Genomic DNA, 25,795 nt, shown 5'->3' with positions numbered 1-25,795 from the left:
GATACTGATTTTCTACCTAAATTTATATTTTCTTGTCCTGATCTTTGAGTGCTAATTATCTTGTGATTATTTTGTTGAAAATTTTCTTTCCATGAAGCAATCTTTATTCCTTCTGGAAAGAGGGAAGTTATCCTTTAAAAGACAAATAAAACAGGCGCATGTGGGTTCATGTAAATCTAAAGATGTGTCATGTGGCTCAGGCATGTTCATGATAGTATTTGTTTAAGTGATAGATCAGCATCTGTTTCTCTAGCTACTATTGACATGCCTGAGTTATTCTCTGGTAGGAATGAGAGTCCCACGCTGGGGGAGCCAACCAGGTGAGAAGAAATAAATATAAGATCTCAAGGTGCTGGGACTTGAAACTCATTCTTCACCAAGTGAAAAGAACTGCAGGTAACTCTCAAGGAATGAGACTCATTTCTGAAACCAAAGGTGCCCAGAGGTGTCAATGTTTTGCAAATAACTATCAAAAAGCATGCCCCAAAGTACACCAGGATTAGTTTTTTTGCAGACAGAATTATAAGCATGCACCTAAGCACCCATTCTCATACACATCTCTTGCTTTATAAAACAGACTTATGTCTGGATTGGTTTTTATCACGTCAATGAATCCAAGACCACCCAGAGCAACCTCTTCTCCACTTTCACAATAAGCTCAGGAAAAAAAGTTTATTCCTTTTGGGATAAAATTGGGAGAGAGGATGTTAATAAGAGAGAAATAGCATGTGTGAAATGTTCACAAATTCTTATATAGAAAATATTCTAATTTTACAAGGGATTCCTTCCATGTTGATCACTGAAGTCGCCAAGATAATGTGCTTAGCCCACACTCAACTCTTGTGCTCCAATCTCTTTATCTCTCTTTTTAAAAAATTTTTACACCCCTTGCTATCTTGTTTGTAAAGACTGCAGGCTCCAGTCCAGCAAACACCAAGCTATATTCAACCCTTTGTCCCTGAAGTTTAATTGGTATAAACAGATGCTCCCGACACTGTAGTAGACTAAACAAAATTTGACTGGTCTTTCAGTTTCCAACTGAAGCCTTCCCAGAGGCTGAAAATGCAGTCAATTTAGCACTTCAGTTAGACAATCTGCTGGTTTTTGCAAAAGGGACACCTTGATAATGAAGATCTTCATTTTATAGCGTTCTGTGAAGGAAGCTCATTGCCAAACAGAACGGAAACAAACCATGCACTAAATTGCTGATACTTTCATAGAATATGGAGTTAGCTGGCAGATTTGTAGCCTATTGGCATAATTTCCTACATGCTAAATTTTTACTTAGCAGATATTTATAAATGTCTTGGGAAAGCATAGAGGGTCAACATGAGTGCACATCATCATATTTGACCATGGCCATGTATGTGCCTGTCTCTTTTTTTTTAATTTTTAATTTTTTTAAAAGATTTTACTTATTTCTTCATGAGAGAGAGAGAGAGAGAGAGGCAGAGACACAGGCAGAGGGAGAAGCAAGCTCCATGCAGGGAGCTCAATGTGGGACTCAATCCCGGGTCTCCAGGATCACATCCCAGGCTGAAGGCGGCACTAAACCACTGGGGCACCAGGCCTGCCCACCTGTCTCTTTCCATGGCAAGGACAATGTTCCAAGAATATTTGAACAGCCGCTAGCTAGCACAGTGACAGACACTAGTTCCTGCGTATTACATGGATGCATTGAAGAATGAGTGACTGCCAAGATCGTCACAGCACCAGGAAGCTTGGAGAGAACATTTGCAAGACGGGGTGATCTCAGCAGCAGGCCTATACCTCTGGGCACCTGATGTGCTGTATGAAGTCTTGGGCCTGGGTTGGCAAAGAGCAGAATTAGAGAACCAGATGTAGAATTAAAGGATTTTGAGCTCAATATATCCAGTGGCCAGGGTTGGTGAGTAAGCAACTCACTCTTGGGTAACCTAAGGGTTTGCCATAGGCGCTACGGAGATGTGGCGGGGACTGCCATGAGGGGGACATAGCAGGCAGTGGGGGAAGAGCCCAGCTCCAGAGTCGGCCCCCGTGCAAGCCCTGTCGCCGCCACCCCTCACCAGCTCTGCGACCTGGCACACATTTCAATCTCCAAGAGCCCCGGTGTTGTGGTTGTGAGGATTAAACAGAAGAGCGTGGAAAAGCTGGTACGTAATAGCAATTCAGTAAGTGCAGAGTCCCTCTGCCCCCTGCGAGGACACCTGCCTAGCTGTCAGGGCCCCCAAACTGGCTGTGGGAATTGGGGTGGTGAGAGCCTCTCCCTCCCTGATGGCTTTTAGGAAATCATTCGGAAGAGGCCCAGATAACTACAGCATTTCATTCATTCTGAGGACAAGCACCAAGGACTGTGGAATAGAATAAAAGGTAAGATGCAGTCCTAGCCACAAAGGGTGATATTATCTAAGGAGGCTAGAACCCAGAGAGGAGGGTGAGGTATGCAATTTTACTTTATCCCAGGAACAGTGTGGAGCCACTGAAGAGTGGTAAAGGGCGTTACATAAACAGATCTGCCTTGTAGAATAACTGTACTGAAGCATTGTAGAAAAATTGTTGAGAAGGGCCACACAGGAGCAGGAGGACAATCCCCGGGGGTGAAAACCCAGGCCTGGACACAGCAGGTGGGACGGGGACAGATCTCCCCCCATGATGCAGTTGACCTCTACAGCCTGGGTTTTTTTCTGCGGGACAAAAGCCTCACAAATAGGACTGTAATCCTACTCCCAAAGAGGATGAAGCTCTATTGGATTCCAAGAAGAGGCTATTGATATCCCGGTAGGAACTCAGCTTCTTAACATGGAAATCCTCCTGAATATTCAGAGAGGGAAACCATAAATTCCTGAGCTTTGCATAAGAAGCCAGAGCCTCCCAGAGGCATCATCAGAGTTGACAAGGCTGAGCTGCTCCTCATAAAGGCTTCTGGGACCAGAGATGAAGCTGTCCTTTTTGCTCTGGATAAACCCAGGGCTGAACGAAGCCTGAAATGCTTCGCAAGTGCAGATTGCAATCCTGGCCACTGAGGCATTGACAGGGAAGCCGAGCGGAGTGCAGTTAAAAGGTAAGTGTTTAGGTGATGATCCCAGAATGGCCAGGAGTTGCCAGGGGCCGAGCAAACTGCTCCCGCTGAGGAAGGCCTCTCCCTCACCCGTGGAGGGCAGCTGAGATCAGCCTGCCTGATGTCCTACTGCACCTTCAGGCGTTAACTCCCCTGAGTGCTGTTTCTGCCCAAGAAGAGGAATACGGGAACAAAGAATTACACTTTCCTTGGATTTTCAGTTTATCCATGGGGGGACACACACACACACACACACACACACATACACACATCTTTGAGATTCACTAACACTTCTCTGGAGGAGGGAATGATTATTCTGAGCATTACAAAATGAAAACGTCTCAACTGAATTTTCTCAGGTATTCTATGTGATCAGCTGTCCCCACTTCCCAGAAAGTAGGTAGGCTGTGTGTGCAAGTATGTGTGTACAGGTGCATGTGTACATGTGCAGGTGTGTGCTTCCCAAGGAAGCAGATAGATCTAAGCAGAAGCAGATTGGTGTCATGGAAAGAATGGGTTTGGGGGTGGGACACACCTTGGTTCAAATTTGAGATATATGTCTTGACTAGTGACGAAGGTAAGTCACCTAGATGTTCTCTGCCTCAGTTTCTTCAGCTAAGTTCCCGGGGATAATATCTACCCCTCAGAAGCAATGGGAGGATCACTCATGACTGCCTGGCATGGGCCCTGGCACATAGTAAGCCCGCGAACATCAGGCCCTTGTCTTACACAGAAATCTGAGAGACGGGCAGCCAGTGCTGGCCCTGGCTGGCCAGGTGCGTGAATGTCAGCCAGACCTCAGCCAGGAAGGCGACTCTGTGGAATGGGGGGGCAACATCCTGGAGACTTGCAGAGAGCAGAATTATAGGCACTTAAAGATTGCCTCTGCCTGCTTCTTGATTAAACAGAGGAGGCAGGATTGTCCTAGAAACGTAGGACAAGTGGACTGTCCCATCATGTCATTGAAGAGCTGTGCCTGGCGCACAGTGGTGCTCAATGATTGCTTACCATCCTCATAGGATCCTATTAGCCCTTACAGGGTCAGGAGGCTGCTGGGGTGATGGAGGATCAGAGAAGTTAAGCGATTTGCTCTGGGTCGCCCAGCAAGTAAGCTCTGAAACCAGGACCGGCTCTCAAGTCTTCCCACGACATCCAGGTGAGAGAGAAAAGCTGACCAGCTCTTCAGGGCACACAGCCCACAAGAAAGGGAAACTCAGCTCGTTAATTATTTTTAAACTCCCATCTCATACACACCGAAGTATCTGGGGCTGAAGTTTCGTGATGTCTGGAAATTTACTTTCCGACGATCAAAAATAAAAGAGCGAAAGAATGAGAGAGAGGAAAATGCTAACAATTTTTGGATCTAAGTGGCAGGTGACTTGTTCCTCCCACTATTCTTTCAAGTATCCTTATCCTATGTAGCTTAAATATTGCCAAAATAAAAAGCCGGGGACGAATGCAGCCCACACGTCTCTGCCCTTTCCAGGGAGCCCTGGAGAGCACGTGCCCTCTCCCCAGGGCCGTGGCTGATTGCACCCCCAGCACGTACTCTGACACTGGGAGTCGGTGAGCGGAGCCTCCGTTTCCGACCAGGGCAGCCGCCGCCCCTCGCCGTCCACGCAGAAGGCCTTCCCGCCGGCCCCGTCCCTCTGGCTGGCTCGGTACTGGCCGTCCTGGTCACACCGCAGGCCCACCTCACTCCTCTGACAGTCGGTGACACCTGGAACCAAGATGCAGACGGAGCATCACCGACGGGACCTGGCTCCGCCCGGCTAACTCCACGCACACACCGTGTTCTCACGCTCCACACGGCATGCAGGGCCCGGGGGGCTCCTTCTCGGATGGGACACCGGGTCTCAATCACAGGCTCTGCTCACGTGGTTCCACCCCCAGGTCCTCCTTCTGCTCTGTCTTCAATGAGTTAACCCTTCACCGCCCATCAGCCCTCAGCTCAATCGTCACATCCTCAGGGAGGCCCCAAGCCCCTGACATCCAACTGTCACCCCCTCCCTCCCTCCACACCTCTCTCCTCATTGCCGGAGCACGGTGGTTTTTATTTCCATTTGTCTGTGTGAGTGAAAGGTTGACAACTGCCCGCCTCCCCCTCCCTAGAAGCTCCGAGCCGGCAGGGACCCGATCTGGTTTTGCTCCCTCCTGGATCTCAGTGTCTTGCTCAGTGTCTGACACATAGTACAGGCCACCCCCCACCCCATGAGATGCTGTGATTTATAATAAGAAATGTATATCTGGGCTTCCTTTCCTTTCTGGCACCCAGCCCCTTAGCACGCCTGGCGCTTCCTAAGTGGCAAAAGCCATAAAGGTATCTTTTGTCATGTTCCAGAGGTCACTTTTGGACTGCTCTTAAGGATGCAGGCTGGTTGCCAGGACAACCAACCATGTGATCAGAGTCCTGAAATTCTCAGCATCTCCCCCTGACCTCCACTCACCAGTGGCCAGTGATTTGGTCAGGCTTGCCTATATAATGAAACGCCCGTAAAACCCCAAAAGGCTGGGGTTCTGAGAGCTTCCAGGTCAGTGAACACATGGAGATATGGGGAGAGCAGAGCCCCTCAAGAGGCATGGAAGTTCCACGCCTTTCCCTGTACGACACCCTATGCATCCCTTACCTGTCTGTTCCTGGGTTATATCCCATAGAATAAACTACAATCTAGGGAATAAGAGATTTTGTGAGTTGCTGTGAGCCGCTCTAGCAAATTAATCACACCCAAGGAGGAGGTAGTGGGAGCCTCTGATGTATACCCAGTTGGTGGGAAGTACACGTAACGATGCAGACTTAGGGTCGGCACCTGAGCTGAAGGGGTCTGGTGGAGCTTCCAGCACGTAGCTTGTCCACGAGAAGCAGGGGTAGTAGCCTGGGCTTTCAACTGGGGACAGGATGGGGGTGGTGAGATCAGTCTTATAGGGCTGAGGCCTCAACCTGTGGGATCTGGTACTGTCTCTGAGAGGATAGTGTCTAAACTGCTTGTGGTTGGTGTGGGGAGACCCCTCCTACACATACACACACACACACACACACACACACACACACACACACACACACTGGAATTGGGTCCAGAAACACCCCCCCAAGACACAAAAAAACACTCAATAAATACCAGCTGAATCCATGGATAAATCCCTCTATTTGGGGGCTTAAATTATTTCTTCTGCCCAGAAGTCTCACCTCCACCTGCCCCACGGTTAGTCCCCACATGTCTCCCAAGACCTGGTGCTGGCTGCTACAACAGCATATAACAATCACCTCCACTGTATTAGTAATTACACACATCCTATCTGTATACTTACACACTTCGTTTCCTATCAGACTCTACACTCTCTGAGGACAGGGAACGTATCTCTACTTGTTTCATACAACCAATAAAAACTTAGCATTAAAAAAAAGTGGTTAATACATTTTTGGTAATGATCTTAAAAGAGAATACCTGGGCCTGGTTCTCCAGGCCCGGGAAGTAGGTGAAAAAATGTTCTTTCAAGGCAGCCCAGGCCTTGAGAAGATCTAGTTTTCTATGTTCTAAGACTATTAGTCAGATGACTAACCGTGGATTAATCACAACTTTTTGGTGGAGAGATTACAAAGGCTTCTTTTTAAATAGAACGTTCCGCATGCCACACATGCTATGTATGAATTAAAGCATCAAGAAACAAACAAGCCAACAAATAAATAGCTACTCGGTTATCAACAGAAGCTCCAAAATCATCCAGTAGACTTGCAAGAGGAGGAAAGTATTTGTGGGTGAGAACAGTAATACGGATGTCAGCTACGCAGAGGAACTGAGATTCTAGAAGCTAGCCTAACAACAAAAAGAAAATCTTGTAATCACTTGACATCACTTAAAACTTGGCAGACCTTCCTTGGCAGAAGGCAGGAGGGGTCTTCTCTTCCATATGATTCCATCTAAGAACGTAAATCAGGCAAGATGACAGGCTGAATGGTGATGCTAATGAGTCATGGAGATATTCTTAGATACAAACATATACTCAGAGCGTAAACTGTACCCCTGACCCTGGAGACTTATCCACTGGAATCTATTCTGTGATTCAAGGAAGATACCCGGGAGAGTGGTAAGGCTATGACAGCCCTCCACTTCTGCACAGAGAGGCAATCAAAGCTCATCCTCCAAGCGGGATGGGCATGATACTTGTGGCTTCTCTTAAAATATCTTAATGGATTCCACTTAGTTGTGGACCAAATGTTTGCATTCCCTCAAATTCCTATGTTGAAGCTTTAACCTTCCCTGTGGTGGTATTTGGAGGGAGGACCTTGGCAATTAGGTCTAGAAGAGGTCATAAGAGTGGGGTCCCGTGATGGCATCAGTGCCCTTATGAAAGGAGGAAGACTCTGGAGATCCCCCACTCTGTACGCACGCACCAAGGAAAGGATGCATGAGGACACAGCCAGGAAGAGGACCCTCAGTAAGAATCTGACCAGACCAGTGCCCTGATGGTGGACTTCCTGCCTCTAGAACCATGAGAAATAAACATCTGTTGCTGAAGCCACCCAGTCTAGGGTCATTTGTATGGAGCATCCCGAAGTGATTAAGACATGCTTCATAACCATCCTCTGAGCAAGGTATCATGGCTCCATCTAATAGATAAGGAAGCTGACATTCAGAGAAGACACGAGGTACGGCCTTAGTCACAGTGCCAATGGGAATGACTGAGGAACAGCCTGGGTATGACTGGGGCCAAGCCTCAGGCTTCTCCTCTGGCCCTTGTTATTTCTGTAGCAACCCCACTGCCACCCCATAAACATGGATCAGCACATTGCACTGCTCACTTTTCAAGAAAGCTTTCCTCTGGGGGCACTTGGGTGGCTCAGTCAGTTGAGTGTCTGCTTTTGGCACAGGTCATGATCTCAGAGTCCTGGGGTTAAGCTCCAAGTCGGGCTCCCTGCTCCTTGGGAAGTCGGCTTCTCCCTCTCCCTCTGCTTCTGCCCTGCTCATGTTCTCTATCTCTCTCAAATCAATAAATAAAACCTTAACAAAAAGCATTCCTCCAGCAATGTGATAACACTTCGAGTCATCTCATACGTGTGACTAAATCAATGTGTGCAAGCTGAGGGTGATGTCCAGATGTCAGGGACACTCAACCTTCCTGGAGAAGAGTGTAATCTCCAAGAGGAATATCAGACTCATGACCTATAAAAATCCCTTTGGTTTTCTTAGAAGTCCCACTGTACTCCTAAGGAAACTTACCAGGGAAGGTGGCTTAATCTCTTTTGAATAATTATTTCAACATTCTAAAATCTATTCAGATTTGAAGCATTAATGGCTTGCTTCACGTTAACACAATTTAAGACTAACATGGAAAGGTGCACACAGGGGCACCTGGGGGCTCAATGGTTGAGCATCTGCCTTGAGCTCAGGTCATAATCTCAGGGTCCTGAGACCGAGTCCCACATCGGGCTCCCCCACAGGGAGCCTGCTTCTCCTTCTGTCTGTGTCTCTGCCTCTCTGTGTGTGTCTCTCATGAATAAAAAGATAAAATTTAAAAAAAAAAAAAAGGAAGGAAGGAAGAAAGAAAGAAAGATGCACACAATAAGGCACGCTGTGGGTCCTAACTAGGAAAAACCCAACAATACCCAGGTGACTATTAGGTAAGTAGGCCAAGTGAAATCACATGACATATGGGAAAGCCACACATACACACGGTCCTGACAAATTTACAGGGCCTAAAAGGTAATATGAGCTACATACTTGTAATGACTGTGGGTGGAAAATATCTTCCATCTCTCAATCTGATAAGGTTGACTTACAAAAATCAGGAGTTTCAGAATCAGACAATGCCAAGATCAAACAAAGGCCAGTGACGTCACCTCCTAGTTAAGTGACTTTGGTTAAATGACTTCTCTGAGCCATAGCCCTTCTAATCTGTAAACATGTGGCTAATAATATTTACCCAGAAGGGAATTTGATAGAATTTAATGCAATAACATTTATGTGTCTGGGGTCAGACAGATAAAACATCTTGCCGAGATGCTGGCCGAGTATAGGCATTGAGAGGCAGTGCTCCTTTGACTATGACGCTCTGTACTCAATGGTTCTCCACGGTAGGCAATTGTGTGTCCCATTCAAGAGACATTCAGCAATGTCTGGAGACATGTTTGATTGTGACAAGTTGCGGGGAGGGTGTGCTCCTGGCCTCTAATAGGTAAGGGTCAGTGATGTCGCTAAATAAACATCCTGCCATGCACGAGGCAGTCCCCAAGATGAATGCTCTGTCCCCAAGCTTCAATAGTGGCAAGGTTGAGCCACTCTGCTATGTCCTCATTGCATTGTAGGGTTTCTCACACCAGGACCCTGCAGAACTTACAGTGCGTGTGGCTGAAAGCTCCAGGGGAAATGGTCGTTCTGCCCACGGGACATGGGACACAGTCCATGCTCCCTGCCTGTTCTTGGTAGAATCCAACAGGACAGGGAATGCAAATCTCCTTCTGAAAATAGCTTCCTTCGGGACACTTAACTAGAAGAGAGAAACACAGAAATGATGTTAAAGGGAAGCCTCTTGCTTTGTAGTTGTAGCCTCAGAACACACAGGGTACGCGAAACCCCAACAGAGCACAAGGGCTCATTCACGTAAACGGTGCTCATGGAGAATCTGCTACGTGTCAGGCTCCAACAATCGAGGCCAAGCTGTGAGAATGGCAGGCAAGGTTCCTGCTCCCCAGGAGGTGACAGGTTAGTAGGATGACAGGGTGTCAGACGATAACCTCAGGTATGGGTAAAGTGAGGCAGGAGAGGAATACATGGAGTGAGGAAGCCCTCTGAAAGGTGATGCTTGACATCAAATGATGGGGAACACCCCAGGCAAGAGGTAGGCAAGAATTCCAAGCAGAGGGCAGAGTGAGGACAAAGGTCTTGAGGTAGGAATGAGTTTGGATTATACAAGGAATAATCATTCGAGGAACGGAAAGCCAGACAAAGCCAGCTACAAAGCCAGACAAAGCTTAGCAGACAAAGGGAAGAATGACATGAGATGAGGTTGGAGGACAACTCGAAAGATGAGGGTCTATGGCTCGGTTACCATGGGAATGCTGCCCTTAGTGAAGGCATGGCGAAGCACAGCTGGGCAGGCAAATTTTGGGGTCAGATAGATTGGCTCAAGTCCCTCTTCCCGGCCTACCCACAGGACTTTGGACTTCTTGGAGGCTCCATTTTCTCCTCCGTGAAAGGTATGAATAAACTATCTCATTGGAATGCACTGATAATGTGCAGAAGGCACAGGTCATAATGCCAGACTCTTGCACATGCTCAACAAATGGTCACTATTTTTTCAAGTTTTGGTTTTAATTCCAGTTGGTCAATATCGTGTTATATTAGCTTCAGGTGGATGGTATCATGACTGGGAAAATCCATGCATCCCTCCACCCCCACTCCCCGGGCTCATGAGGACACATGCACTCTGTAATCCCCATCACCTATTGAACCCATCCTCCCACCCAACATTATTTTTATACTTGAGGGGGTCCTTCCTTGGAGCCAGCCTCAGTACCCATTCTGTCCGAACAGGGCAATTTCAGCAATTCAGCACCATCACATTTGACTCAGGTAGCCTCCCCCTGTGTTGCTCAGATCCGGGACCACAGTGAGGTGGGACACCCAGCATGTGGGATTTATGGAGGCCCTCACTGTTGAGTTGTTGGGCCTCTGATTTATTCAGAAATGCCAAGTGTGACCCTGAGAGAGAAGCCTCCATGCATCTTGCTCCCAAGATGCCTCATTGGCTTCATCCCTCGCCTCCTTACACTCTCCTGTTAACCTGCAGATCCTCAGAGCTCTCTGTTCCTTTTACTCCCAGTCTTTCCTAACCTGCTTCCTCTAATATGACCTGGGCTGAGAAACCAGAAACTCCAACTGGGGACATGCCTATCTCACAAGAGTTCGAAGTTAGAGCCCAGGAGTTCTGCTCTGAGATTAGTACATGAACTTAGGGGCTGCTGGGTGGCTCAGTGAGTCTGCCTTTGGCTCAGGTCGTGATCTTGGGATCCTGTGATCGAGTCCCATATCGGGCTCCTCCCTCTGCCTATGTCTCTGTCTGTCTGTCTGTCTTTTGTGAATAAATAAATAAAATCTTTAAAAAAATAAGTATGTGAACTTGGCCACATTGATTCTAATAGCTCAGAGCAAGGGTTGGGGAAAGGGTAGTTCTGGGTTGTATTCCCATGAGATTGCCAAATGACTTCCAGAAGTGACCTGCTGGCCAGTGTAGCTGAGCTGAAAGCTTGGCCACCCTCAGGATACTTTCTCTGTGCCTGGCACTCTGCTGGGTGCTTCATGGACGTTTCCGGAAGTTGGCATTTAATCCTTGCTTTGCAGATGAGGAAGCTGAGCCTTGGGACATTCCTGCGTGACTCCCTCATAGGCTTTTCTGCACAGGGCAGTGGGGAAGTAAAATCAGAGGCTATGCCAAGCATGGTGCCAGACTGTTCCGATGTGTTATCTCCAGGTCCTATGAGAAAGGCACCATCTTCTTTCTAGACTGGAGATTACTGAAGCTCGAGGTCAAGGTGGACCATGTGGTAAGGTCAAAGAGGTGGGATTGAGCCCGGTTCTCTGCAAACCAAAGCCTTCCCTCCATCCACCAGTCCCACCAGCTTCCCTCCACCAAGAAGCAAGCACAGGCGTGTGGGACGTGGACCAGGGTTGACTTCACCACCGCTGCCTCCGGTACGTACACGTACTTGGCACTTGTGAGTAAATCAGAAACTCAAGACACATCTTGGAAACTGAATGATGTGTTTTCCGGCCTGCTCTAAGCGACCGATACCCCACCCCCCACCCCGCCAAGAGTGGGGTTTCATTACTCCTATGAGTCAGCTCGCCGGTCATCTCGAGTATTTCAACGCCAGGACGGTGACTGTAGTTTCGAGCCGTCTCCAAATTCATTGCTGAAGGAAAACAAAGCCTTCTCTGACAGCTCGAGGGGTCCTGCCTCCAAACCCGACAACCCGACGAAGCGAGCAGGGACTAACTTGGTTGTGAGCACAGAACTCCTAGGCCTCATGATTCTGCGCAAGGAAACTGTGTCCTGCTTCAAAGCCTTTCCACCTGCGGGAAGCTGTGTAGACAGAATGAGGCCGAGGCTCCAATCCTCACCCCTGCCCTGGCAGGTGTGGACTCTCCCTGTCCTCACCCCTCCCCCAGCAGGTGTGGACTCTCCCTGTCCTCACCCCTCCCCCGGCAGGTGTGGACTCTCCCTGTCCTCACCCCTCCCCTGGCAGGTGTGGACTCTCCCTGTCCTCACCCCTCCCCCGGCAGGTGTGGACTCTCCCTGTCCTCACCCCTCCCCCGGCAGGTGTGGACTCTCCCTCCGCACTCCTGCCCTGTGGGCTTTCCAAAACCCTTCTGTCCACAGCCCCAGGTTGGCACTTATCCTTCAATTAACTCCCTCCACGAAATTGTCAGAAGCCCCTTTGGTCTCAGGTCCTTCCTTCATAAAATGAGACAATTTGGCCGATTTGGGTTCGAGAGCCTCCCAAAGCCTCCAGATCATGCTACCCCCTTCCTACCAACCCGTCCGCACGGGCCCCTAACAATGACAGGCACATCTCGGCTGATGGAAAACATCTGTGAGCAAGTATAACCAGTATCCTTGGCCTGCTTTGCTCAACCTCTTGCCTGGCCCTGTCACCCTCCACCCCGAAATCCTCCCCTGGGGACCCCTAGCAGGGCCTTCCCTTGGCTAGCCCCAGGCCTCTCCCACCCTGGCTCCTGCCTATCTCTCTGGGCACACCTCCTGCCATATCTCCACACACCCCACTCTCCAGCCATATAAACCCCTGCATGAATCTCCATCTCCGAAATGCCCTCCAGCCTTGCAGCTCCCAGCACATTGCAGCACCCAGCACAGATGCACGCGTGCACACACACACACACACATGCACGCACACCCCCCTCCTTGTCACACACACACATGCACGCACACCCCACTCCTTGTCTGCTCTAACCTGAGCAGCAATTCCAGCTCCCCTTTCAAGACTTCGTGCTGCCCCTGCCGCCCCAGCAAGCTTCCCCTGACCACCCTGACTGTGAAGGAAAAGGCTTTCTCCCTGAGACTTAGCTGGCTTTTCGCTTACCTCTCCCCAACCAGACTGGGAGTTCTTTGAAAGCAGGCCTATGACCTTTGTTTCCCTGAGTATGTCACCTGGTGTTTAACACACAATTATGCTTTGAAAGCTTGGATGGATAAACACACGCATAGATGGGAAGAAGGAAGGAAGGGGTGGGGGAGGAAACGAGACCTAACGTATTACTTTGGGGGGGAAAAAAACCATGGAGAACTAGCTCAATTATAAGAAGTTGGAGTGAATGAGTGAAAGTAAATGCTGTCTGGAACAGAAAATGGAAAATCCAGACAATTTCTCTGAGATTCTCTTTAATGGACCAAACTGGTATGAAGGCTGCCAGCAGGTAATCCTGAAATAATCCTTTTTGACCTCAACAAAGCTGCCAGCAGAGCCCCTACCTCCCTGCAGCATCTGTTCCCTGGATAAAAGCTGCCAGGCCTACATGAGTCACGGGAGGTGGAGAGTCCCCCTCACCCCCTGAGTCACTGCCCTCCAGGGGGATCGTACAGATTAGCCCTCCTGACATGACACCAGAAACCTTGCTTCAGCTCCACAGGACAATGCTCTGCTTGTAGCCTCACAGCTGCGTTCCAGATGTGCCTCAGAGGGAAAAAGAGCCGATAAGAATAGATACAAGCATCCAATAGATACAAGCATGATTTCACGAGGGGAGAGGTGTGTGATGCAGAGGACAGATAAGGAATCTGGAATTGGGAGAGCTGAGTTTGGATCCCAGTATGGCCAATTAACACGGCCATTTGTTTAGAGTTGGCCATGTGCGAAGGGATGTACTTGTATTGATTATATGACGCTATGCAAACCACAACCCCCACGGAATAGGTATTATCACCCTGATGCCTAGTAAGGATAAGCAATGTCCGAAGGACCCACATCGAGAAGGTATTGGAGCTAGGACTTGAACCCACCTGGCTTCAAAGAGCAGTTTCCTACTATTCTTAAGCTGCGTATCCCTGGCTACCTCACCCACACTACAGGATTAATAATATCTGACCCACTGCATCAGAGAAATGCTAGGAAGGCCCATATTCGCAACAATAACAGGGACCCTGGATGGCTCAGTGGTTGAGCATCTGCCTTCGGCTCAGGGCGAGATCTCAGAGTCCTGGGATCGAGTCCCATATCGGGCTCCCCATAGGGAGCCTGCTTCTTCCTCTGCCTATGTCTCTGCCTCGCTCTGTCTCTCATTAATAAATAAAATCTTTAAAAAATAGAAAATAACAAACAGAAATTATCATTGATTCTGGAGAAAATAAAAAATTGGTGCTGCCTTTGTGAATTCCATTTCAGACCTTTCTAACTATCTGGAGTAAGGAGGTGGGGGTGAATGGCATGATCAATGATTCTTTTGAGTCAATCAAAAGCCACAGCAGCTGCAAAACAGAATGAAGCTTTATCTAGAGCTAGGATTGGCCAATTTTGGTGCGTGACCCAAATGCAACTCACCTTCTGCTTGGCAAATAAATCTTTATTAAAACACACCCATGCTTTTCTCCCTACAATGGCTGAGCTAAGTCATGGGTCAAAAACCATATGGTCTACAAAGCCTAAAATACTTGCATTTCTGGCCCTTGATGGAACAAGGTTGCCAACTCCTGTCCTGTAGCCAGCATAGCCCAGACAAAGCCTTTTACTCCATCCCATTTCCAGGCCACCCTGTGGTCCCCACTCTCTCTGAAGCCCTGCCATCCCAGGTTCTGACACCCAGTGCCCCCACCACTTAACATCCTTCAGATGAGACTGCTGTGCCCCTGGCTTAGCTTCCCAGTGGAGCTGGGCTACTCATCTTGTTAGACATGAAATAATAGCCTGATAATCAATAGAGTTCCCGCGAAGGACCAGCACTCTATTTTATATGAAGGAGATGGGCCATGGTTCAGCAGAACCAGTATAGGGTTTCTGACCTTGGCCCCTGACTAGCACGTGTCTCCAGCTCTTGCCCCTCCCTTTCTGGGCTCCACACTCCGGGGGGGGGGGGCACCCAAGTAGGGTTTCCAGATCCCCTTCCCAGGATTCCCTGGGGTGACCATAAAAGCAGATTCTTGCCCTTGCTTTTGCAAATACAGCCTCCAACATACCCCCCCGACACACACACACACACACACACACACACACACACACACACACACGGGAATAGAGCCTAGAGCCTAGGGCACTTCATGGTAAGTCTAAGAACACAATGGTGGGTGTTCTGAACACCTCCATCACTGTGACCCTGTTTCACCTACCCTGGCAGGAGATACCTTCCACTCCTGTTCCTACCTCTTATCCTTTTTATTGGGGCAGCTCTGTGAGGTAGAAAGAGCATGAGCTCTGATCCCAGAAGACCTCAGGTTACATGCCCACAGATGAGTGGTTTTGTGAACCCGAGTCCCTCCTTTGAGTCAGCCTGGCTCTAGACATTATAGACGCATTATTTCATTTCATCTGGAGCCTCAACCTGATCATCTGTCAAATGGCAGAACAATGGATCAACAGGGGCCAACATGAGGGGTAAATATTCGTGAAAGTACATTGCAAACCACAAAATCTATAAATATTAGTGGGCGGTGTGTGCAGTGGGTGCGTTTCTGGGTCTCTGTTTTAAGATTTAGCTACATCTTAAATCCAACGTGGAGTTTAGAACTTGGCCTGGATCTCACGAAAGGAAAGGCCATGTAGTTCTTGTGTGGCAACCAACATAAATAATGGAAAAATAAATTACCCAGAAACATCTTCCCTTCCTGCAGCTCAGCAACAATGCCCCTCTGTCTCATGCCTCAGGGGAGGAAGCCTTCTTGTCGTGAGGCCTTGGAAGTAGGAGGCAGCAAAGATAACCACATCCTGATCCATAGGAGCCACACACACAATAGGTTATATGGCAAAAGGGAAACTGAGTCTACAGATGGAACTCAGGTTGCTAGGCAGCTAACCCAAAGATAGGGATGGTGTTCTGGATTTCCCAGCTACGTGTGAGCACAAAGGTCCCTAGAAGAGAAAGACAGAATCCAAGGGAGCTGTGACTGTGGAAGGGTGTCCAAAGAGCTATAGCACCACTGCTTCAAGGCTGAAGGAAGGCCACAAGCCAAGACAGGTGGGCAACATCTAGACACTGGAAAATTCAAGGAAACAGATTCTCTCCAGTGGGAATGCAGCCCTGCTGACACCTCAGTTTTAGCCTAGTGAGACCCGATTAAGAAGGCAAACCTACAGAGCTGGAGGATGATAAATGTTGTGTTAGGGCATGGAGTCTGGGGTGACTTGTGATGGTGGCCACGGGGAATTCAGGCTGCTTCCATTCTAGAAATTTGCAGGTGCATTCTTGAAAAAACTGCTTCCAAAGCCACAGAGGGTAAGGGTAAGGAAGGACAGCCCTGGTAAACCTTTGCCAGGAATCCCTTCCCCCAAGCATGCCCTGGGCTCATCGATGGCTGTTTGGACGTGGAGCTAACACATTGCCATAACCAGACTAAGAAATGTTGGTGAGCATGCAAGATGCACATCAGCCTTCTCCACAAAGACAGTACAGCCCAGCCCCCAAGAAGTGAGAAGAAGGATCGCTGTATCGTGTCACCTGTGCTCTGGTTTCAGCTGCTACCAGAGGGGGTGAGGACCATGTGCCCCTGCACAGTGGATCACTGAATAACTCTGGCGGAACGGCAAAATGAATGATTCGTTACCCTGTATGTGCGGAGTGACCTGCCTCCAGTGCTCTTGGAGCCTTTTCCACAGCCTCAGTCCCAGGGGAGGGGAAGGACCTACCACACCCCCATGGGTCCTGAGGGGCATTGCTGGGAGCCAAGACTTGGTGGAATCCTTCCAAGCACCCAAACCATGTCCTGGGAGAGGTGCCGAAGCGGTCCCCCTGAAGGAAGTAGATGGAGGTGTCTGCTGGGAAAGTCTTAGAATCCAGGTGAAGCTGGAACCCTCCACTCTGGATCAGATCCGTGAAGCGTCCAATGAGATCCTTGCCAACTAAGGCCTCCTCTGTAAGACACAAGAGGCAGGAGTGTCAGCACTATTCTCTGCAAGGGCCAGAACCACCTAGAATGTCTACATGGAAGGAAGATGTAAGCATTACCTGGTTTCTCGTTTTACAGAGGGAGAAACTGAGGCCCATAGAAGAGGACAGATTAGCCCAATCCTATACAGGAGTCAGAAGCACCACTAGGACTTTAACCCAGATCCCTGGATCCTGTCGTTTCTGTGGCATCATCATGAACCCCACTGGTCCAAGATATCATGTCTTCACCCACTATTGGAAGGGGCTCTGTGTAGATACACAACTATCCCAACGTTTGGCAAGCCACCATCTCTGCACCTCCATCTCCCCAACTGCAAAATGGGGCTGGCAATGCCTCTCTTCAGTGAGTGAGGATTATAAGAGCAAATATGGGTAACGGGACCACTCAAAGAGAAGGCCTAGCCTCCAGGAGGCAACACAGCCTTCCACGTCAGTGGTTGGTTAAACGCTAAAGAGGCCTCCAGCTGTGGTCCCGTATTTCCTAGGAAGAAACCAGAGGGGCGTCACATCTGGAGCTGGGACAGATTCCCGCACACAATGAACTTTCATGCTGCGGCAGGCCATCGTAGAGCCAGCCCAAGGCCTGAAACCATGGTCGTCAGCATGGACGCCAGGAATAAACATCTCCTTCTTTTGCAGAATCACAGATTTTTTTGCAAATCAAAAATTTTGCAAATCTAGAGCCTGAATCTTCCAGGGTCTTTCCAGAGGAGTAAGAAAAGGACGCCTGATTCCTAAAGCTGTTTGGGGGATACTATTGCCATGAGGACTGCAGAATGACAGAGATTCAGTCAGCCCCCTTCAGGGTCACACTCTGGCAGCATCTTCCAGATGCTCCCCCTCATAGAACAGAGGCCCAGCTGCAGCCAGCGCTGACCCTGGGTGTTTAGCTGCTGGATTGTAGAAGAGCAAAGGGGGCTCCCCACCCCCTGGTCAGCAATAGGGGTTATGTCTACACTGGCTCATGGCACAGCCACAACGTCCACACTGCTCCTCCATCTTGCATCCTTCTACTCTCTCAGTTCATCCACACACCTGCCCCGTTTTACACGGTGTAAGAATGGGTTTAAATAGCTTAAGTGGTCTGAGACATTTTATAATTGCAAGGGTGCAGAGCATATATTATAAACCAATTCGGATCTGCCACTCGCCCCCACCCTCCCCTTCTTCACACCTGTCTCCCCCTCTGTGCCTGGGAAATCCAGAGAAGAATTAGAAATTATCCACAGAAAAGCAATTGGGTGCTATTGCTTAACTCTTGTAAGCTACTAGCAGGACACTATTGATTTTTATATACATTTTTAACCATTGGCTCCTCTGACGGCCAGGGATGGAATTCGCTAGATCCTCACAAGGCATCACCGGCTCCCCCTGACAGATGGAGAAACAGAGCCTCAGAGAAGCTGCACAACGTACCGATGTCATGCAAATCAGGAAGAGAGGCCGGTGGGACATCCTCCAGGTGCAACTTCCACGTGACATTCACTCCTAAACGCTCTCCGGTCACACACTCCACCTGCACCGTGGAGCTGTCGCAGACAGGAATGGAAATGGGGGTCCCCAAAGTCTTTGCCTACATGGAGACAGGTGCCTTTAGCTCAAGAACACAGAGTGGCTGGGGCTTGGGGGTGCTCAGATGATTAGGTGTCTGACGCTTTATTTTGGCTCAGGCTGTGATCTCAGGGTTGTGAGACTGAGCCCCAACTTGGGCGCAGAGCCTGCTCAAGATTCTCCCCTTCCTCTGCCCCTCCCTGCTCTCTCTCAAACACACAAACAAACAATAAAAAAAGAACAGAGTTGGAAGACAGCTTAGCTGAGCCCACATCAGGTTCCAGAATGCGCCCATGCCTTATGTTACTCCCCCCAACCCTCCCTCCAATCCCACCCCAGGGGCCAAAGCTCTACTAACTCTCCTTACCCCTCAGAGGAACACGAGGGGGCCAGTCACCTGGGTACAAATCAAAGTTGAGTCCGGTCCAGGCTGGACTCCTTTTCCCTATTGTGTTAGTATATGATTACAACCTGTCCTGACCACCTTATGGTCTGACTTTATCGCTGACAGTGCTCAGTGCCTGCAACCATGCCTAGCCTGTGATAGGCACCCAAATGTTTGTTAAATGGGAGAATAAAGGAACGGACGAGCAAATTTGGTGTAATTAGAGTCCAAATCTAGATCTGGACTTAGCTCTGTGAAATCTTGGGCAATTTACTGAGCCTCACTGAGCTTTTAGTTCACACACTTATAAACCAAGAGCTACTGATGCTCACTGAGCAGGGTGCTATGATAATGAGAGAGAAGGAATACAGAGCTTCTAGCACACACCAGGAACCCAGCCTGGGCTCAGTAATTAATACATATTACTGCTATTGTTGCCAAGTACATTTCTTTGGATAAAAGGGGGCAATCTATGATTCTATTTGTCTTAGAATCACAACTCTGTGCAGTTGGTTTTGTGAAAAAGTATGTTCTCCAAAATTCTTAGCATAAGGTGCTAAAACTGGGCTGCTCTTTGAGATGACAAGTTTGGGGCAGAACAAGAATTTGTTAAATTGAGTGGCTATTTTTTTGGGGGGAGGGTTAAGATATGTTTATTTGAAAGAGAAAGAGAAGTAGCACATGAGCAGGGGAGGAGCAGAGGGAGAGGGAGAGAGAGAAAGAGAATCTCAAGCAGACTCTTTGCTGAGTGCAGAGCCTGATGCAGGGCTTGAGCCCTGGACCCTGAGGTCATGACCTGAGCCAAAATCAAGAGTTGGATGCTTAACCAACTGAGCCACCCAGGTGCCCCTAATTGAGGGACTTCTAAAGACTTCTCCCCTGAATACTTGTGACTTGGAATCACAGGAGCCTTTACCGTCTATAGGAAAAAACTCTGATATTCATTATTCATGGTACTAGGCCTGTCTGCTGGCACACGCTATCTTCCTTCCAGGGAGGATCCGTAAGGCCTTCCAGCGGGTTTGTTAAAGACACGTCTGGCACAGTGGTTCAGGGAGTACATGCTGGCCTTTCAGTCTTCCTGCACCCTGTTCCCGGGCTCTTCCTCTGAAGGTGGTGGTCGTACTACACAAGCTGCCCAGCTCTGTCCTCGAGTCATCTGCTGAGCTCTACAATTCCCAGCTGTGTGACTCTGGACAGCCATGTTCACACTCTGGGCTTCACCCCCCTCATCCACAAGACGGGAGTACCAATAGGGTCCCCATGAAGATCGCTACTCCATGCCAACACCGCACTGTGCCTGGCACATCATGGGTGCTCAGCGCATGTTTGGTTTAACATCTCTACGTAGAAAGGATGGCCAGGGATGAGTACGGATTCCACCCCCGCCACTACGTGACCAGCCTTGGCCAAAGTACTTTCTTGTTTGCCTATGGGTAAAACAAGTGAGAGCTGAACCCTAGGTCTATTTGAGCCCTGAGCCCAGCCCAAGCACCCCCGCTCATGCAGAAGGTCAGCCACATACCTGGATCTGACAAAAACCACGGGCCTCGAGCTCGTCTGCTAGAAAGACCTGGAAGGCCGGCAGCAAGCCCGCGTAGTCGGCGCTGCACATCTTGCCTGGCGGGAGCTGGAGCTGGAACTGCCCTTGGGTCTGAAAGGTCTGCCACAGGTGGGGCCCTGCAGGTGAGCGCCAGAGGTCAGCAGACGCAGGCAACAGACCCATGGGACTTTTTTCTTTCCTTTGGTTTATCCTCTGCACAAAGAATCCTCCCTCACGTAGCTTAGACCACACGAGCAGTACCATCCACACCGTCGTACTCGGAGTCTGAACACTTCCTGGCATGACGGCTTGTCTCTGAAAGTACTTAGCACCCTTTTGGCAAGCTCAGTCCTGCCTCAGCCTCTAAACCAGGCTGCTCTACATTTTGGGGGTCCTGGACCTTCTTCTTGGAAAATCTTCCATCTTCTCTCACTTTCACACGGGGCCACTATGATTTCGCCAGTGAAGCGGGGACACCACAGACTATACGAAAGACATACTCTAAGGTTGTTCAGTGCACAGCCTACACAGTCATACACAGTGGCCCTGCACACAACTTTAAGAGCTCAAGACCCATGTCCCTCTTCTCCCAAGTGTCCTGCTCTAGATCCAGTCTTGACAAGCCTGATCTTAGTCTCAGCTTAAGCCACTTCATCACAGGCAGGTGGACAGACCACTTATTTGTTCGAATCACATTGACCTTTCTCTGGATTACATTTTTTAGGGCGGGCGGGGATGACACAAAGGGAGAGAGAGAATCCTAAGTAGGCTGTATGCCCAGTACAGAGCCCAATGCAGGGCTCGATCCCACCACCCTGAGATCATGACCTGACCCAAAATCAAGAGTGAGATGCTTAAATAACTGAGCCACCCAGGTGGCTCTCTGGATACCATTTTCTATCCCAGAAAGCTTTTCCATAAATACTGTCTTTTGACAGCCACCCAGAGCCTTGTGACAGTCCCAGGATCTGGGTCTCTCTCTCAGATACCCCTCCAGGGCCCTGGGAGGACCCAGTGCCGGGTCCCAGAACCCGCCCCTGCCCTGCCAGGCTGTGAGTAACCATGGCCAGCCTCAGCCAAGGCAGCTGCAGTCAGAGCTCGAAGTTGCCTCACAGCCGTGTGGGCGTGCAAACAGGCACAGTGGGCGAGCAGGAGAGGAACTCGGCCGATATTCAGACAGCCCAGACCCACAGCCACCAAAACTGATGTCCCCAGGAGCAGGGTCCAGGCCCCAGCACTGCCAACCACTAGCCTGGAGCCCCAGATGGACCCGGGGGAGAGGCTGGTGAGTCGGCGTCACTCCCATAGGCCAGGCAAACAGCTCCGAGTATGTCAACCCCACAGTGACTAATATGCCCATTGGAACACCTACCTCCTGAATATGCTCCTGGAGCCAAGCTATCCCAGGAGAGCCCAACAAGAGGGCCGATTCTCCCAAGGAGCAGATTGCTCCAGAGAAGCCCCAAATAAAGCTTAACCAGAGGAGTCTCTGAAGCACATCTGCTCCTTCTAGAAGAACGTGCTTCCCTGGGGCCTCTCCTGCTCCTGAGGCCACCTGGCTTACCACGGGAATGCTACCCTCGGGCGGGGAAGATGCAGGTGCTTGGCCCCAAGCCCCAGGAGAAAGGAGGGTGCTGGGGGGACACTCACGCTGGCAGGCCTGGGGCTGCGGCGGCTGTGACAGCCAGCGACCCTCCTCGAGGCTACACACCAGCGGCCCTGGCAGGAACGCACTCCGGTAGCCCCGGCGACACAGCAGCTGGCACCGCTGGACGGGGACCCCTCCCGGGCCCGAGGCTCGCTCACACACGATCACTCCACCATCCACATCTGACGTGTTGAACGGCAGTGGGCACCGGGGGCCTAGAAGGAAAGAGGGCACTGTAGGCGCCACCTGCACAAGGGGGCTCTGACCCCTGCCCCCTCCGCCGCCCCTCTTCTTGGGCGACCCCATCCGCTCTGCTTTAACAGACTCCTGAGCAGGAACCACTCACAGATCTCCGTCTCCTGCGTGGAGCCTCTGAGCTCCTTCCCACCAGCAAGTCCAGTTCCCAACTGGTCTTCTCCACCTCAAAGCCAGCATGCCAGACCTCCTCGCCTGCAGCCAGGTCTGCTCCCACCTCAGTGTCCCCAGCTCAACACGTGGCATCCTGAGCCTGACACGTGGCAATCTCCCAGACGGTCCCATGCCCTCTGCCCAGAGCCAGCGAGGCCTGCTGATGACCTTCCTGACTTTCCATCCCCAGGGCACCCCCTTCATTTGGGCATCAGCCACCTGTTCCCAAACTGCTACCTACAGAAGCTTCCACAGCCGCCTTTCTGCTCCTACAGCCAACGCAGGCCCCACTGCCGGCAGAGAAGCCTCGGGGAAGCTGGACATGGCTCTCAATTGCCCTGAGGACCCACTGGCCCGCCGTCCCCCTCTGGTCTCGTCCCCTCCAGCCCCTCTGCCTCCGCAGGACTGCTGAGCCCCGAACACAGCCGGCCTGCACACCCCAAGCCCTTCCCTCCTGGGATCGAGTCCCGCATCGGGCTCCCTGCCCAGCTGCCTACAGGGCTCCTGTTCTCACCCTCCATCATCAGCTCAGCATCTCCTGCTTTCTACCACCTTCCGTGGCCCTCGCAGGTGGGCATAGCGAGCTCTCAGGCCTCCTGCTGTCTACCATCCAAGACTCATCGTCCGCACACTGTTCTCCCCAGCACGCGGAGCCATGGCAGGAAAGGGGGGCTCTCCTCTGTTCTCCCAGAACACAAGCTCTGGGAATATGTGTTAAATAAGTGGGCGAACAAGTAAATGAAAGGACACACTCAGTGAGACACTGTCATACTTGAGCAGGGGGTTAGTTCGGTCACTCTCGGGCACAGCCCCTGCTGCCGGTGCTTGTCTGGTTTTGACATCTGCGATGTGATTCGAGGGGGCGTGGGGCCTCAGAGATGGAGAGCGACCCATTCCGACCTCCAGGGTACGGCCTGGCTTTCTTTTAATACCAACGTGGGGCTCGGGCCGAGGCTTTGCAGTGATCAGCAGTGGGCTTATGGAGTTGGCTCTCACCAAGTGCCGGGTGTCTGTGGGCACGGCCAGAGTCAGCCTGTGGGCTCCGGGGCCAGCCTGCCAGGCTTTGAATCCTGGCTCAATCATTTCCCACCTGAGCATCCTACAGCATGTTAATTAACTCCTCTGTGACTCAGTTTCCTCACCCATAAAATGACGAGGGCAGCAATGATGCCCACCTCCTAAGGACGGTGTGAATCAAAATGAATTAAGGCATGTGAAGAGCTCAGAAGAGCCACTGGCATGTAATAAGTGGCCATTACTGTTGGTCGTTATTATTATTAATAACCCCAAGAAGACTACATTAGTGCCTGCACTGGAAATTTTAGGGTGTGAATGAACCCTTTCAGAACAAAGAAAGAGCATTTGGCACGCCACAAGGGTAAGCCTCCCACAGCCATCCTGTCTGAGAGTCGCCAGGAATTTCCAAAGTCATGAGAAGAGTCCGTCATGGTCAATATTTCGTTGCACCAAGACAAGCCCGTGAAGTAGGCAGCCCTGGTATTATCATCCCCCCTTTACAGATGAAGAAACTGAGTTTTGAGGGTTTGGAGGGACAGAGCCAGCCCTCGGGCACAGGTCCTCTGAATCTCACTGCCACCGTGGCAGGCAAGGGCCGCGCTTCCCCTTCCTGGGTGCTGCTCAGAGATGGGAACCCCCTCCACTGTCCCTTCCTCCGTGCTCCCCAGGCACCAGCATATCCCCTTTGGAGCCCTCCACACTGGTGTTACAATGGCCCGCCGATATCTCCAAGGGCCCGGCTCTATTCTGGCTCCGGCAGGGGTCATCTCAGAGGAGCTAAGTGACCTGCCCAGGGACACTCAGCTCGGTCACCGTGTGCTGGAGCTGCCGTGAGGGCCTCCCCTTAACTGATTTCACCTTCAAAGCAACTTTGTGAGGTGGGATTGTTGCCACTGTCGCCGCACAGGTGAGGCCACAGGTGAGCGCGGGGAGGGTAATCCTTCTGCCCTGAGTCCTAGGGGCCTGAGCCCTAGTCCCCTGAGGCTGTGCTCCGAACCACCAGCCTGAGAAGTTGACAGAGACTATCTGAATGAATCCTGACAATGACTCGAGAAATTGCTACAGGGCTCCCTGTCCACTGCACAGACTGGGAAGCTGAGGCCAGAGAGGTTAAGGGACCAGCCCAAGGTCACCCAGCGAGGGGGTGGAAGCGTTGACGAACATTCAGGTCAGCCTAGCCCCCACACCCGAGTTTCCTCCTCCACGCTCTGCAGATCCACCCTTCTTGATGCTGGCTGTCCGGCTTGCTAGCTGTGTGACTTTGGGCATGGTCACAAGTGTCTTCCATAATACAGGGAGATGGGACTGTTCTATTTATCTACACCGTTGGGAGGCGAAGCTGAAATGAGTGATGTGAAAAGCACCTCCTAGCAGGTAAATCTCTGACGCACGAGCTGCTATCATGGAATCCTGCAGGGCCACGTTGTATAGGGTCTTCCCCAAACCTTACAAGAGCTGTGCTCCCAGACCTGCTCCTGAAGAGGACTCATCGGTCTATTTCCTCGGTCCCAGACACTGAGGGCCACTCTCAGATGTGGATGGATGGATCCGTCCAAGCAGTCTGGATGTCGACTGCTTCCACCCCGACTAAGGCTACACTGCACCTGTGCGGGAAACACAGGGCAAGGCGTCCTGCCCATAAAGACCTGCAGAGCGCCTCCTACAACCCGTGCACGGTGACAGGTGCTGAGGGCCACAGCGATGAGCCTGATGGGGTCCTGCCTTGTCCAGGCTCTGGGCAGAGGGACACACTGGGACCTGGGAGGAAAGGCGTGTGGGGAAAGGCGTGGGCACACCACAGGAAGGGGAAGACACAAAAGGGAAGGAGGCCCACAAAGACAGGAGACAGCTCTTCCTTCCCACTCTTCTTTCACGGGCTCCCCGTTTCTTTACAAACATAAATAGAGGGGACATCTGTGTGGCTCTGTGGTTGAGCATCTCCCTTTGGTTCAGACCATGATCTGGGGTCCTGGGGTCGAGTCCCACATTGGGTTCCCTGCGAGGAGCCTCCTTCTCCCTTTGCCTGTGTCTCTGCCTCTTTCTGTGTGTCTCTCATGAATAAATAAATAAAATCTTTAAAATTTATGAAAATAAACAT

The 25,795-nt window shown here is 50.6% G+C and overlaps 1 protein-coding gene across 2 annotated transcripts in view; it reads right to left on the bottom strand.

The window, feature by feature from the left end:
* TG (thyroglobulin) overlaps nucleotides 1-25,795 on the bottom strand; it is a 249,030-nt gene that overhangs the window by 189,004 nt on the left and 34,231 nt on the right. Inside the window, exons 17-22 of one of the 2 annotated variants that reach the window (XM_077847310.1) lie at nucleotides 22,275-22,487; nucleotides 20,607-20,761; nucleotides 18,562-18,718; nucleotides 16,884-17,108; nucleotides 9,371-9,520; nucleotides 4,587-4,757 (exon numbers count right to left, since the gene is read on the bottom strand). In XM_077847310.1, the coding sequence (XP_077703436.1) occupies nucleotides 4,587-4,757; nucleotides 9,371-9,520; nucleotides 16,884-17,108; nucleotides 18,562-18,718; nucleotides 20,607-20,761; nucleotides 22,275-22,487 (1,071 nt within the window). The remainder of the gene's footprint in view (nucleotides 1-4,586; nucleotides 4,758-9,370; nucleotides 9,521-16,883; nucleotides 17,109-18,561; nucleotides 18,719-20,606; nucleotides 20,762-22,274; nucleotides 22,488-25,795) is intronic. The other variant, XM_077847311.1, reaches the window with a different exon arrangement.

The sequence above is a fragment of the Canis aureus genome, chromosome 14 (assembly GCF_053574225.1).
Source record: "Canis aureus isolate CA01 chromosome 14, VMU_Caureus_v.1.0, whole genome shotgun sequence".
Taxonomy (NCBI): Eukaryota; Metazoa; Chordata; class Mammalia; order Carnivora; family Canidae; genus Canis; species Canis aureus.
This window is presented reverse-complemented; position numbering and strand designations above follow the sequence as displayed.